Below are 15975 nucleotides of genomic sequence, written 5' to 3' on the forward strand. Positions count from 1 at the left end.
ATCTATTTACTTGAAAGTAATAATTAATATTTACTTTTGAATGTTTATCATGTGATACGCATGCTGAGACTTTTCTTCCACAATCTGCAATAAACATGGTCTATAAGTATGTCCTTAAAATGGTAGTGAAATATAAAACGAATCTTAGCAGATTTTAGTTTTTATTCTTCTACCATTCGTGAAAGATTTTCCTACCAAATAACTTGTCCAGAATTTTGAAGTTGTGTTATTTATTTGTTTATTCTGACCTTTATTTTTCCTTTCCTTCTTCATGTATTTTATACAACCATTAATAGGATCCGAAATATTCTTCTGCAAGTATTTCTTGCACCTAATTTTCAAAATTTTGGATGGCTTGTAGGTAATTTATAAACAGAAGTATTTAGGAAGTGAAGATTTTTGTAAAAAAGTGTGATGTGGACACCACATGTCTTCAAAGTAGTTCCCCCTTTTTTTTTATTGCGGGCACTAGCCATTTTAGACTTTGGCCATTCATAAAGACCAGAAGCAGTGTTCATTTTATTAGGAAGGCACCTATTAGGCGGTCACTGTTACCCCCTATGAAGGGACAAACAATTTACATCCATACCTTCTCCGGGATTCGAACCCGGACTCTTCGATATGGTAGTCAGGGTCACTACTCACTTCGCATAACTTTTGTACGGACTATTAAATTACACATATTTTTTATTACGCTTCATTTAAACTTATTTTCTAGAATTATTCTAACTTAATGAACCCTCAAGGCAAGTTGAATATGACATCCAAAACTGCAAATTTTTTAAATTAAATATCCCGCTCAGTTTTTGTCTCACGGGAGTCAAACGTACAATTTTATTTTTTCCTAACGAGTATAAAACTTTCCCAAGGATAAGTATAGGACCCAGGAGATAGTATTAAAATTAGATTTCGTTATTTGTCGAAAAAATTTGGCATTACCAAAACAATAGTATTTTAGGCATTTAAAACACTTCTGTAATTTGACCATTCCGTTTTGGAAAAACGAATCCTTTATTTTATCCGTACGTACAGACATGACGCAATGTCGCGGACGGGATGGATTCTGGAAAGGTCATAATGAATATTTCAGTTGAAATATGATACCCAAAATTCTTCGCGATTACAATACTGCCTTTACTTCGTACAAGGAAGTAAAACACCATTCTAAAAAAAAAAAAAAAAAAAAAAAAAAAAAAAAATATCCAACATTTCGCAGCCTTTTGCTATATCTTCCTGGCTAAACTAACAATTAATATTAACAAGTATTTCCCCCAAAATTATTAATTTCCAGTTTCTTTGCATAACTAAAGTAAACTGGGAACCGTTTAAGAATAAAACTTAGCTTTTTAAATCAATATTTATGGTAGTATCTTTATTTATGAAAACGTTGACCTCAATTGTGATTGAAAGGAGTGGTGAAGACATGCAACTAATATATATAAAGTTATGAGGTATTTTCTCCCTCCTTTCTGCAGAACTTCGTGGTGTAACTGGAAGCACCCCTGGACGCGTATTCGGAAAGTCCGGAGTTCGATTCCCGGCGAGAGCACTGCCCATTTTTCATGTCTCCAGCACCCAAAAAACTAATGAGGCAGTACAAAATTAATAGTTAAAGTGTTGTAATGCCGTAGGTCTGAGAAAGTAAAGGGATAACAACAAAATAAATATTCGAACTTAGCGGATTTCTTGGCACGAAATTTAATAATGAATATGAACCGTCATACATAACTGTAACTTTTTTTTTTGCTTTATATGATAAAAACCATATTTCTCCTTAACGTGTATTAATATTACTGAAGAATATAGACTGCAATTTAATGAAAGTTTACATCATACACCCTGTAGCAGCATATGACAAAACTGCATTCATTTATCATGTAGCAACTATGAGTGTCAATTTGTGCCACTACCCTATATAAGTTATGAGGTCCAGTTATCATCATGTGTCATTAAAGTGCATCATAAATAATAATAATAATAAATAACATTACTTATAAATGTGTGATTCTAAGCAGGTGAGTATAAAAAGCGGATAAATCCCCTATAAAATCTCGAAATGATATTAGCAACATTTCTGGCTATATTTTCTGCACCTCAACATCGCTTCCAGAGTTCAGCTGTCATAGAAAAACCATATAATCACGCGCCGGTTTACGGCTGTATTTCAAAAGAACTGATAATGATTTTAACAACTCGATAATATCGATTTAAATAACTCGATATTGGTATTGGTTAGCAACATCTCTAAACAATAATAGCAATGTTCTTTGCAAGAAATTTGTACAGAAAAGTATCAGCAGTAAAGACTAAAATTCTTTCCTTTTTATAAGTAAAAACTACTATACAAAGCGTAATTCTAAATTCAGTTTTTCTGCATTTATCAAAATTTAAATCCGTATTAATTTTTCATATTTGGCTTTTCTAATTTATCGAAATCATTCATATGATCATTAATCATATGATGCATTTATTGCATACATTGCATATGATATTAATGCATTTATTTTAATATTTTCGGGAAAACTTTCACCTTTGAAACTTGTCTGTTTACCTTCGGTGGTCTGTCTAGTCTGCCTGATTCTGTCTGATATATATGGGTTACTTTATTCATAATAGTTGTATTTGTACTTCATGTGTTGCTGTATCCATGCTCATTGTTTTGTTCTCCTTGTTCTTTTAGGTTGGTCCCCTCCAGCCATCGCCAGCAGCTCTGGAGCATCCAGTTATTGTTCCGGAGGTGGTGGTTCTACTCGGGCCACTCCATCGCCTCCCATGGTGGACTCAGGTCAGACGGACGAAGGCATCGATTCGGACGCTTCCTCCTCTTTCGCCGCTGATGATGCCTTTCCAGCTCCCAAAAGAAAAGTGAGTTTCAAAATGTCATTTTTAAGGAATAATTTAGAAACGTAATGTTTCAGACAGTTTGGCCACTGCTTATCAGCTTGCCAACATACCGAAGTAATTCCAGATATCACCCTTCTTCCAATCATCATCGTTCTGGCATCCCTCTAAAGTAGACGTATTTACCAAATAGCAGAGGGCATTCTAAGTTGCATAGAAATGCGGTGTAATGTTCATTAAATGACGCTGGGCAATAAATAAATTTATATTTTTTGTAGTCTCTCGCCATGAAATTTAATGATAATGCAGTTTTCCGACTAAACTTCATGTATTTAAATCTAAATTTTTAGGCTTTTCGATGTAACTCGTATTTTACTTACAATGCAGTAGCTTCTAGTTTAAATTTGTGTAAAAAGTTAACTACTCTTATTGAGTATTTTGCAACCACCTTCCACGATATAAGTTAATGAAACTACTGAGTAATCACATAAATTCAGAAACACAATAAATTAAATTTTACTTCAGTTTATAAAATAAATAAATAGAGCTAAAACGTTACGGCATGCACAGCTAATTAAGTGATACAGTTCAAAATCATAAATATTTATCTGATGTACGTAGAATGTCAGTTTTAATCTCAGCCTGAGATTTAGAAGATGAATTCTTCCAATTTTTAACTCTTTTATAGTATTAATAAATAAACCTTAATTAAACCGAATAGATAGCCGATGTAATATTTTAGAATTATCTGGGGACTTTTCTTTGGCAAAATCAATCCAAACAGCTGCAGTGCAGTCACTGCTTTGTTAAGTTTTATTAGCAGGTAACGTTATACTTTATTAAGGACAGGTACTTTAATTGCTGTTTGGCTCATACAAGAAGGGAAGTCTTTCACTAAAATATTCAGCTAGAAGCCCTTAGTAACATTTTCCTTCGCCAACTTGCTATCAAGGATCTCTGTTATACATATTATCTCTCAGTAATACTTGTAAAGTAGATGTTCTGTTCAATGAGTGCATAAATGAGACCTTGATAAACGTGTATACACCTTCACCTACCTCTGGAGAAAATATTTAGAAGTTGAAGAATTTCTAGAATACTGGAGTTAAGTCATAATTGCTAAATAAATTAAATAAATCATGCAATATTAACGAGCATTTTACTTTGCAATTGCGAATGCTTTATATTAAATTCTTTGTATTATTTTACCCAATCATTTTTAAAATTTTAGGTAGAATTACAACCCATATGAACCCACTATTAGAAGAATTTCTCTAATAGATGTTCTTAGTTTTTGTATAGTTGCATGTGTAAACTGTATAATATATATAACTTGCGTGTAAAGAGTATGTTTAAACAGCACTTTTAAATTACTTATTTTAAATTTTGTTTCCTCAACTTTCCACATCGAAATACTGATTTCCAAACGTCTCATTACGAGAAAAAATAATTAATTAGTGGGGCTTTATTTTCAAGGACGTGGAGCCTCTTGGGTTTACTAGTGTTAAGCCCCTTACCTGCACCAATTCTCTCGAAAGTAATAACAAATTTGCCTAAATGCTCCTATATTGTGGAACCTTCACAGGCTGAGACCATACGTGCGTTAGGTGTCGAGAATGAATATCGAGATATAATCAGATTTTACTAAATGTGACTTCGAAAAAGGAAACTAAGTTCTTACGAAGACAAGTAAAACTTTCTAACAATCTATGTAAAAATTTAAGTTATAAACTAAAAATAAGATTTAAGATATGCTTACTTCAGAGAGAACGTACTTTAAAGCTATTCAAAAACGTTAATTATTGGAATTTTCGCAGAACCATCACAATTTTGTTTTTATAAAACGGCGCTTCTAAGTGTTGGTTCTTTTGAAGAGAGTTCCATCTAAGTTCTTTTTAAGAGAAAGCGGTTGCTTTCCCTCCTTTCAGAAATCGAGAACAGTGTTCCAGTTGTCTTTAGGGGTCGTGAAGAAAGTAATGCTTACGATCGTCCTTCTCTGAAACCGAGAGCCCTAATTTGAATAACGTAACCTACTTCGAACACAATGCATGAAAACGGGCTGGATAAAAAGAATCAAGACTGTGCACTTCGGATCTAAGCGCAATGGCGCGTTGATGGTGCCGAACGGAAAGGGTTTTGTTTCTCTATCTCGTAACTGTCACCATCGTGACCCACATACTTTACGGAATACCGGATAACCGTAACCGTGCCGCTTGCTCGCGAAACAGATTCTTTGAATTTTTTATACGTTGAACTCTGTAAACCGCTTCGAAAGTTTTTTAGGACATTTTTTCATTACTCTCTGTTCCGGTAATCATTTATTTCATTTTATTTCTTCGTCTTTTCTCGGTACATGTTGCACGTACTAAGAGTAGGATATATTTCGTACAATTTGCTAACTCCCTTGATGGAACTGTGAAAGAAAATAAAGGAAAATATTTCAGTCATTCAGTTTGAGGTTGCACAGTTTATTTTGTGAATGAATTCAGTTTGTTCATGAGCATGTCAGAAACAAGAAGGGAATATGTTGCGGATTGAAAGACGTTTTTAAAGATGGCACAGAGTTCAGTCTCAGAACTAAATGTATTCTATGCCAATAACTGAGACTTCATGTTCAACTGAAAAAGTAGCAAAGATTTCTGCTTGTTAAGTTAATGCCAATAATGGTGCATTATGTTCTTTTCTCAAAAATTCAAGTAGATAATTATTTCTTTCATTTTTAAAAACCCATTTAAGTTTGGTTGGTTGGTGTAATTGATTATGGCAAAGCCCACTGGGACTAGCTGCTTGAGGGAGGTTTTCGTGAAGAACTTTTTAAGGGAAACTGGCTCTCGTATACACGTTACACATTGGGAAAACCATGAAAACGCCCATATGGCCAGCTCGTTCGTCTGGAATCTAACCCATGTCGGATTTACCAGTGTTCAGCGATTTTACCGTTCGGCCACTAATGAGCACTTAAGGCATCAAGTATTCTCAGACATTTAATTTCATGAATGAAGTTATAAGGTGTTTTCTCCCTCCTTTCTGTGTGCCTTTGTGGTGTAACGGTAGCACACTCGGCGCGCACTCGAAAGCAACAGGTAACAGTGGCGGCTCGAGAGCAACAGGCAACAGGTAACCCGGCTACAGTGGCGGCGGAACTAAAAAGATAGTGGATGATGAGTCTCCGCCACCAGGATTTGACGATTGTGTCCCCTAATCCCCAGTCATCCCTTAGAAGTGGGAGTAAGGTATTTTATCCCTCCTTTCTGCACGTCTTCGTGGTGTGATGGTAGCACACTCGGCGCATATTCGAGAGGTCCAGGTTCTAGTCCCGATGAAGGCACGGCTAATTTTTCATGTCTTCTGCTTCAAAATAACGTAATGAGTCTGCAGTACTCTACTGTAAGTCTTCGAATCTCATTTTGTTCACTCCATACATAATATAAGGCAAGAGCTTTTCTCTTTCTGTGAAAAGCTGAAAGAAGAAATTCTAACTTGATTCTGCTTATGATATTCATTCCCGTAACTTTCATTAAAGCAAATCTTTAAACTCTGCAAAATCTTAAATTTACATAATTGAACCTTAAATTACCATAATTGAACTGTTGTGAAACGGAGAGTGTCTTTGTTATTACCATAAAGCATTTTAAACTGAAAAACACTTGAGAATTAGAATAACTGTCAAGAACACAGTGTTCTGTGTATCTGTCCTTCACTCTTCCGTGAAGAAGGCTTTGCCTTATATATTCAGCATTGCTCAGCATTTGACCAAAAACCTGCATCGTTTTGCCTTCGTTTTTATTTTTATAATTTTTAAATTTTTCTAGCATCAGGGTTTCCGCGTCCTTTTACATTCGAGGCCACAGTATTTTATGATGAAGGATGAGATTTTCTTGTATGTTTCATCCAGGGTCAGTCAGCCGTTCAGAGTGCGCAACTGTGCGTTAAATGCCCTTCTCAACTGACGCGGGGTTAGGTAACGGTGAATAGTGTTAACCTTATCTGCGCAGTTCAGTCAGGTGGTTAGCTTACCGTTGTATTTTGCGCATTTATAAATGTTTGTGCACTTTTAAAATTTATCTTCCTGCCCGTCGACCGAGTTGGTTGTTTTCCGGTAGAAACTCTAATTTGAATTGCATACATTTTTTTAAACTGTTTTTAACTGTATTTGATGTTTTAGGTTTCCTTATATTATGCAGTTTTTAATGAAGATGTTTTCAGATTTTATATATTTTTTCCTTGCAGCGAAGTGAGAACTGAATTTTGTGAATGAGAAATGTATCTCTAATGAAATTCGAAAGTTTAAATGAAGTGCAGCAGAAAATGTGTGTAATTTAATAGGCCGTACAAGGAAGTCATGTGGTGTCCACATAAAAGTTTTTCATATTAGTTATTGCTTCACATTTCTAAACAAAATTTTCCATCGTTTTTATGGGTCTTTTTCTGCAAGTACTGAATCGATCTATCTGTATATGACCTACGATTGCAGTGTTGCGCATATATGTTTCCTCATTGCTTCTTTCCATATTATTACCTGCTTTATTATAACGTGAATTTTTGCTTTGAAGCTTCAAGCTGCTTGCAGTGATTGTATCATTTAATGTTAAAACCGGTCATTAATTCTGCGTTTTCTTGAATCTCGTTCTGCACCCTTGCTTTCATTACAGTTCTCTCTAATTTATGAGAGTTGTTTTTAATTCTAATCAACTAATGATGTGATGACTAACTAATTTTTGTTAAATTTTTAGTAATTCTTTATCTATTTGTCCTCCGTTCGCTCTTTCTCAATTTTTTCTTATTCCGATTGTGTCAGGAAGATTTCCGGTTCATTTAGGGGAATTCTATATTTCGTTAACTATTTCCGTTCATTAATTTTTTTAACCAGCATTTTACCCATATTCTGCTTTTTCAATTGATGATTTGTCTAAAGATTTCCTGATTCTCATTTGTTTCCTGTGATCCTTTTTTTTTAATTTACATTTAACACCTAACTATTCGGAGTCTTTGTTTCTAACTATTCTGGTCTCTATTCTAACTATTCGGCTGTTGGATTCAATTCTGAACTTTCACTCCCAATTTTGTACAGTCCTTTTCACATTTATTGTATGTGCTGTACGCGCTAAATTTTCTCCCATTTACCTTGCATGTACAGTTTAATTAGTTGCCTTGCAGTCCTTTTTAACGGTTCTATAGTCCTCTTAAATATTACTTTAAGAACTTCAGTGCACTGGCTTTTTAACTGGTCATTGTTACGAAGAATCATTTGTGATGTTCCAACCTAGAATTTACAACAATGTGTGTGGAACCTTGAGAGCTGGTAAGCAAATAATCGCTTAGTTCAGAAAAATAAAAACGTAAACTCGCGAAGGGTTAATTACCCTTTATTGCTCAAAATAACGTTAACAGACGGTCTTCTCTTAGGACGTACATAATAGCTTCCACTTGGGCTTGAACTCAGGAATACTAAAAAATAAAACTTAACTAAACTTAACTAAAAAGATATGGCCGAAGCTATCAAGTTTCTACAAGAGTTGGACTCTTAACGCTAACTAAACGGCAAAGCTATCAAGGGCCTGAAATACGGCCGAGCGTAGAAATAGCTTTAGATTGAGTAGCCTAAAAGGCGAACGCGCGCTGGTCAGAATCTCTGGCTCTCTACTGAAGTTAGTGGCGATTAACCGTAATGGTAGAGGGATGGTGCCCACATCCTCCGTTACTACTACTACTACTACTACTACTACTACTGAAGTTAGTGGAACTTTCGCCTTTAAATACTGCTTTTCCTTCATTTGCGTTTAATCGCGATTCTGAAAACACATTCTGGCAGGAAATTTGTAAGCTGAAATTAGAAGCGACAGGAAAGAGGCTTTAACTAAAAATTAACTGTCAAAAACACAGAATAAACCTTACACATTTAATAATTTTATAGATAAGTAGAAATGTAACTTTTTTTTCCCCTTTTTACCTTGAAAATAGCAATACTGGGCTTTTTAACCATTTGGCGAATACTTTTGTAGCTTTCTTAAAAAGTGCTGTCATCAGTTTATGTCACAAACAAGTTTTTATACAGCTTTATGGTTCTGATACTTCGCTTCATTTTTTTCACGTCATTCCAATAATTCTTCCTTGTGCAGTGTATACAGAACGGCGAAAAGAAATGCTCCAGTGTCAACTGGATTTTGGAGCATGGCCAAAGTTTCGTAGGTGGAGTTCTATTTCGCCTCCTGAAGCAGATAAACAAGCCATCCCTCCCCTTTCTCTCTTTCTGAAGCTCTTTGCTCGCAACCATCCCTTTCCTGGGCCCCACATTTTATTCTCTTTCTATGCTTCTTGCACACAATTCCTACACACAATTAGCCTATAATCGGGTTCTGAAAAAATATGTTTCTTTTTTCCCCTTCTAAATGATTATTGCTGTTATATTTCCAAAAGAAGTAAGATCTTTTCTTGCCAGTGTAGAAGTGTATTTGTAATATTTTTCTTTAATCGGAGTTTCAGCAGCTTGTATCATTTATATGTAATTGAATAAATAGTTTCCGAGCTTTCTTTTCCATTTTTTCAAAACTAAAATTTTAACGAAAATGTGCAGGTATTTTGCCATTCTAGCACTGATACCACATTTCGACTTTTTTTTTTTTTTTTTCCAAAGACGCAATGTTTTAACCACTTTTTGGATAAGAATAAAGTCTATGGTGGCTTGCTAATAAATTCTTTTGCGATCTAATCAGCGATGTTCTGATGCTTCGAATTTATCAAACCAAATTTCTTTGTAAACTCTATGTATATGTAATACACGCGAAAATGCGCAACGAATTATTATGAACATGAGATAGATGTAAAAAAGCCATATGAAAATTTATTTTTAGCCCTAAGGGGCGTTAGACCCAAAGGTCTGTTAGTCTCAAAACGGCATTTTGCGTCGTTTTACTTTCTCTGTTGATTCACTTTTCAAACTGTTGCCACCAAATATTATCGCCATGTATTATATTTAAAGAAACTAAATAATGAATAATCAGCATGAATGCATGAATGTTCCTCGCATTGTGAAAAAACAACGATACCTGGAGCCATCAAATTTTAGATAACGTAGACCTCCACCCGAACATGGACACCTGGAAGTCCGAATTCTGAATTTGTTTTATTATTTATTTGAAATTTTTTAAAACTTTAACGAATTGTAACGAAATTTAAACGAATTTTTGATTAACAAACTCAACGATTTCAAAGCAAGCAATGGCAACACTGTACGGAAGGGGGGAAAAACATTATCTCCAGCACGAGATTTTTCAGAGAGAAATCCAGCACTTTGTATTGGAAATTCTAAAGATATGCTCTTTTTAAATTATTTTGCGATATTGCTTTTGAATTTAATTTTATGTGGTTTAAGTGCGAAGAACGTGATATTTAATAAATAAAGGTAACACACAAAATGTTAAAAAACGCCCTTTTGAGTGTAATATAAAATCTGAAAACTTTCAGATTTCCTTTAAAAAAAAAAAATTATTTCATATTTTTATGCCATCATAAAATTCTTTTCATTATCTTTTCATAAACTAGAACACTTTGCGCAATTATGTTGACATTTCACGTACTGAAAAGTATTCCAATTGCATTTGCATTTTTTTTAGCATACACTTAAAAATTTCATCTGTTGATTAATGTAAACACTGCACTCGACACTTCTGTGAATCTAAAATGCGAAAAACTACCTGACCTACTCTGTTAAAAGGAGTAATGAGGGCGGCTTGGCGAATGCTTTCGTAGGGTGCCCTTCAGAAATTGAAACCTTGTAACAATTTGCTACTGTAATTCGTTGTTTCATTGCTGAATCCTTTCTTGATTAGGGTATCTGAAACCATTCTCAATAAAACCTCCGAAAGGCAAAACTAATTTCCGTAAGTTTCACAGTGAGACACAGATTTATATAGAATCATATGGAAATCATTGGCTATCCATCTTAAGAGATACTTTCGAATAGAATAGTGGACGTTTGACTTACTGTTCGTTTTGAGGTTGTTGATAAATACCATTTTATCTAATCTACAATGTTCTAATTTTAGAAAAGTGGGTCTTCTGTATTTAGAAAAGAGTGGTATCTATCGTATCATCACTGCGTTCTGCAGTTGCTGCTTTAATTCACGATGGGAAAATAACATGCTGATAATAATTGATTGTTGTATCAAGTACGTAATATGTGGAAACCTCTTATATTAATTCCAATACTAATGTAAATGCTCATAAAATTATCATTTGGACATATTGTACATTATACTTTTCGATTAATTACTGTATTATACATCACTTAAAATTGAACTTTAAATTGTATCACACTTTAAACTGTATCACTTAGAATATTAAAAAGGTTTAAATTATTAAAAAGTTTAATTGCTTTAAGATTGATTGCTCAATTTTATAAGTAATTACAGACTTATTTAATAAATTAATTAAATATTTTGACGAATGACAGCATTCTGTGACATTCTGAGAATCGGTTATGCACTTTGAAAGCGATTGGTATTTGAGAATTGATAATGCAAGGTTAGGGCTTTGAAAAATATCAGATTAATTTAATATTTTTAAATTAAAAATAAGTTTTTATTAATTATTTTAAAAATTAGGTTTTATTTTGCAATTTCTATACCGCAAAATGAAACCTAATTTTTATATTTAATAATAAATAAAAAGTAATTATTCTATTAAATAAAATATTAAGCATGTTTTGCTGGATGCAGATCCCGTTTGAATAAAAGTAGTCAAAAACCACTGTTTAGAAGATTAATAACAAAACTTGTTGGAGAAAAACACATATGCACTAATATTTCGGGTTCAGCGTTTTTATTCTAAAATCCTCAGGAAGGAATAACTACATTGCATTCTTAATCATTTGTAAAAGAACCGATCTGTTTAAAACAGGGTTTCTTAGAATTTTTTGGTGTGGGGTTCCTATAAGCATTGGTGCAAATCGGACACATGCGTGAGCAAAGCTGTCATTTCTTCACCTGTAATGTAATTATACTATTGCAGTTTTAGATAATTTTTAAATTAAAGTAAAATGAAGATTTTAATTTTTAAAGTAGTTACTACTTTTAGTTACCATTTTTAAAGTAAAATAAATGTTTCTATTATAAAAAAAAAAATGCATCGAAATTTTTTCTTTGTCTGTATTTTCTTATCTTTAACTTGTGGAGACATTTTTTTGGAAAAAAGGAGACTTGAAAAATGAGCAATGCTCTCGCCGGGAATCGAACCACAGACCTCTCGAATACGCGTCGAGCCTGCTGACCACTACACTACGACGGCATACTAGGAAGGCGGGAGAAATAGAAACCTTATAAACTATTTTCAAATACTACATTATGTAAAAATATTTAGTAATTGTAAAATTATTATAATAAGAAATACCAAAATTGCTAAAATTTTTGGCCACTTTCTACTGCAGGCTCCTACTTAATTTTGACGAAAATTAGAAACACAGTTTTTTAATGAAATTTATTTTGAACTATGCAGGTGCATGATATATATGATCTTATTATGCATTTTTGTTAAATAATATTAAATGGTTATGCATCGTTTCTCCATTTATTTATTGTGTTGCAAATTCAGTTGCATTTTATTTAAACTTCAGGTTAGCCATGCCTGATATTAGCCATGCCTGTTAGCCATGCCTATTTATTTATTCTTTTTTTAAATATAATTCCTACTTATTCTCTTCTATTTTTCGGCCTCATTAGTAGTACAAACCTCTAATAACAATCAGATACACTTACATAAAAAATCTTAATAATTTAAAATCCAGTATTAGCAAAGGAAAGTTTACCTAACAGGAAGTAATAAAAATAATTTAATATTTTATATTAGAAAATGTTGGTATATAAAAATTATTTTCTGAATAACGTCCTTTAGAATTTCAGAATTCATTGATTCTTTTTATATAATTTTTCTTCCAATTCAGCGTACATTTGAAACATAATAATACAATAAAATATACAATGAAACATAATAGTGCTATAAAGCATTATTAATTTTATGATTGATCGATTATTGTTGTTATAAAAGTATATTTACATTTAGCTAATTTTATGCTTGTTTGAAAGCTATTTATCAATAAATATTTGCAATAACTTCAGTTTAAAACTGTTGTTATGCGACAGTAATGAACTAGAATTTCATTGACGAATATATGATACTGTTCAATCGTAAGATTGATTGAACGTATGGAATGCAAACTTTTGGAGCAAGTAAAGTCTCTCAGTCGACTTCATTTATGACAACTGCATTTTAGGATATGATTGGTAAATTTTTTTTCTGCACTTGTTGCAGAGCAGGACTTAACGAACATGCGCGTGGGAAAATTTCTGCAGAAGTAGGTCAAAGTCGTGTTGGCGGATGGATGTCAAGGCGAAACCATCTTCCTGGCACTTCCCTCGTGACGTCAAGGTCCGAGTCGTTTACGCCTCACCAGCGCCCCCTCATTGTCATCCCGCATTGGAGCATTTTAACAAACAGAATTGTTGAGATCGAAAAATGAGATTGTTCTGAATGAGTTATTTTGAAACTGGTCTAAACTGGATGGTAACACATAAGAAATTATTGTTCGGTGGTATATATGATACTTTGAAGTACTATAAACAAGATGACACTGGCATATTCGCATTCGAGTAAATTTGATCACGCATTACGAATTTGATATTGATTGGTGCCTATATGCGCTTGAAACATTGGTAATAATAAATAATACGAATTTGCGGCAAAATGTTCGTTATGGCAGTTGTAGCTTATGTTTATCTGGATATTTGGTCGCATTTGTTTAGAGCGGCGTATGTGCGACTGATTCGTGAACAATCATATGAATTATTATTTCATTATGTAATTAATTGATTTTATAAAGAACCTCATGCATCACATTTATTTAATTTCTGTTATATTCGTTATACTTATTGTCAAATGGAATAATATAAGTTTTAGAGATATTAGGTATTTTTGGAAGAAGTGAAAAATAAGCAACGCCTTCGTCGGAAATCGAACCACGGACTTCTGGAATACGCGCCCAGCGCGCAGACCACCACACCACGAAGGCACGCTAAGAAGGCAGGAGAAATATCATATATACTCCCGCTTTTAAAGGGCGACTGGGGTTTTTAAGGGACCTAATCGCCAAATCCTGGGTGTGGAGAATCATCATCCAACACTATTTTAGTTCGAGCACCACTGTAGAGACATTAGGAATTTTTGGAAGCAGGAAGAAGTGAAAAATGAGCAACGCCTTCGCCTGGAATTGAACTACGGACCTCTGGACCCCAGCGTACTGACCACTACACTACGAAAGTGTGCTAAGAGGGCTGGAGAAATACCTTATTTACTCCCCCTTTTAAAGGGCGCCTGGGGTTTTTAGGGGACCCAACCGCCAAATCCTGGATGAGAAGAATCATCATCCAACACTCTTTTAGTTCGGGCGCCACTGTAGAGACATTAGGTATTTTTGGAAGCAGGAAGAAGTGAAAAATGAGCAACGCCTTCGCCTGGAATTGAACTACGGACCTCTGGACCCCAGCGTACTGACCACTACACTACGAAAGTGTGCTAAGAGGGCTGGAGAAATACCTTATTTACTCCCCCTTTTAAAGGGCGCCTGGGGTTTTTAGGGGACCCAACCGCCAAATCCTGGATGAGAAGAATCATCATCCAACACTCTTTTAGTTCGGGCGCCACTGTAGAGACATTAGGTATTTTTGGAAGCAGGAAGAAGTGAAAAAGTGAGCAAAGCCTTCGCCCTGAATCGAACCACGGACCTCTGGAATACGCGCCCAGCGTGCAGACCACCACACCACGAAGGAGTCTTAAGAAGGCGGGATAAATACTTATAAAGTATCATCGTGATTTTGCATCGCTGAGCTGATTGTTATATTCAATGGCTAGTTTTTCTTTACTCCAATATACATGTATGTATATGACACAGAAGTAATGGGGCATTTTTAGGTCATAAAATATTTTCATAAGTGCACTTTTTTTTTTCAGCCATGCCTTTCAGTAACTAGTGTAATAGCAAAGATAGACATAAATTTGTAATTTTTTTAAATGTATTCCCGCGATTAATATTGTTTCTAAAAATATCGTGATGTGATTTAAACTTTAATTGTTAAAGTTTTTAACCGTACTTTTGTTTCCTTTTATTAAGATTTCAAAAACGTTTCCTGATAAAATAAGATGTGCCTTGGAATTCAATACAATCCGATTTTTCTATTCTGTTGGCAAACAATTAAAATTGGTGAGCTAGGTTAATAGATGTTCGCTCTAGTAGCATAAGAGCCCAGGCTTCTTTTTATTATTAAGAAGTGTGCATAATTATCTGCATTTTGGATTAATCAATAAATAATTCCTCAATAACGTACGCCTGGTTACTTGGTTGGACATGTAACCTGTTAACCAGGTGCATTTTGGTAAAAGTAATATTTTTCATTCAACGACTGCTTTTTATTCAGCTGGAAGATTTGTCTTGTGAAATGCATCTCCCCCCTCCCCCCCCCCAAAAAAATATAGAATCTTTTTATGTAAATAATTTTTTGGAATGTTTGCTAAAGCAGTTCTTTCCTAGGTGTCTTTCATTAATCATGTGATCGTTGGTGTCTTTCATTAATCATGTGATCGTTAATACTGATTAAGAAGCGCGCTTATTATTTTTAATGCCAGTTTAGTATGTATTGTTTTTGATTAAGAGGATAATTTTTTTCTGTGTGTTCATTGGCAACTGGTCGAAGAATTGGCAGTTAGTTAAGCTGCATAGATAATTAAACCAATGGACGCCAATGGTAAGTAGCGTAACAAGGCGCATAAGTACTATAGATGTCAAAATATTAAAAGTTGTAAGTTTTGAAATGTGCTGCCAAAAACTGTTAACGTTTTTGGCAGCTTTCTGTCTGTCAATTATGCATTATAATGGAGTTTTAAAATGTCAAAAAAGTTAAAAAGTCTGCTGTTATATCATTCTTTCACGTAAAGGAAAATTGGCATGTGTTAATTATATAGATTTTGGCTTTAAAATCGAGGGCAAGAAAGTTAGTAATAACTGTAGTAGGTTAATAACTGTAGAGTAACTGTAGGTTAATAACTATACCATTCAGAGTTTTACTGCCTTTTACGAAAGAAATTCAG

General features: G+C 34.1%; 1 protein-coding gene across 1 annotated transcript in view; it reads left to right on the top strand.

Annotated features, from left to right (window-relative positions):
* Glut4EF (Glucose transporter 4 enhancer factor) overlaps positions 1-15975 on the top strand; it is a 175412-nt gene that overhangs the window by 117610 nt on the left and 41827 nt on the right. Inside the window, exon 3 of the mRNA XM_085811971.1 lies at positions 2681-2865. Coding sequence (XP_085668097.1) covers positions 2681-2865 — 185 coding nt within the window. The remainder of the gene's footprint in view (positions 1-2680; positions 2866-15975) is intronic.

The sequence above is a fragment of the Stegodyphus dumicola genome, chromosome 2 (genome assembly GCF_044657685.1).
Source record: "Stegodyphus dumicola isolate Sdum_Otavi_A_Nest chromosome 2, ASM4465768v1".
NCBI classification, from domain to species: Eukaryota; Metazoa; Arthropoda; class Arachnida; order Araneae; family Eresidae; genus Stegodyphus; species Stegodyphus dumicola.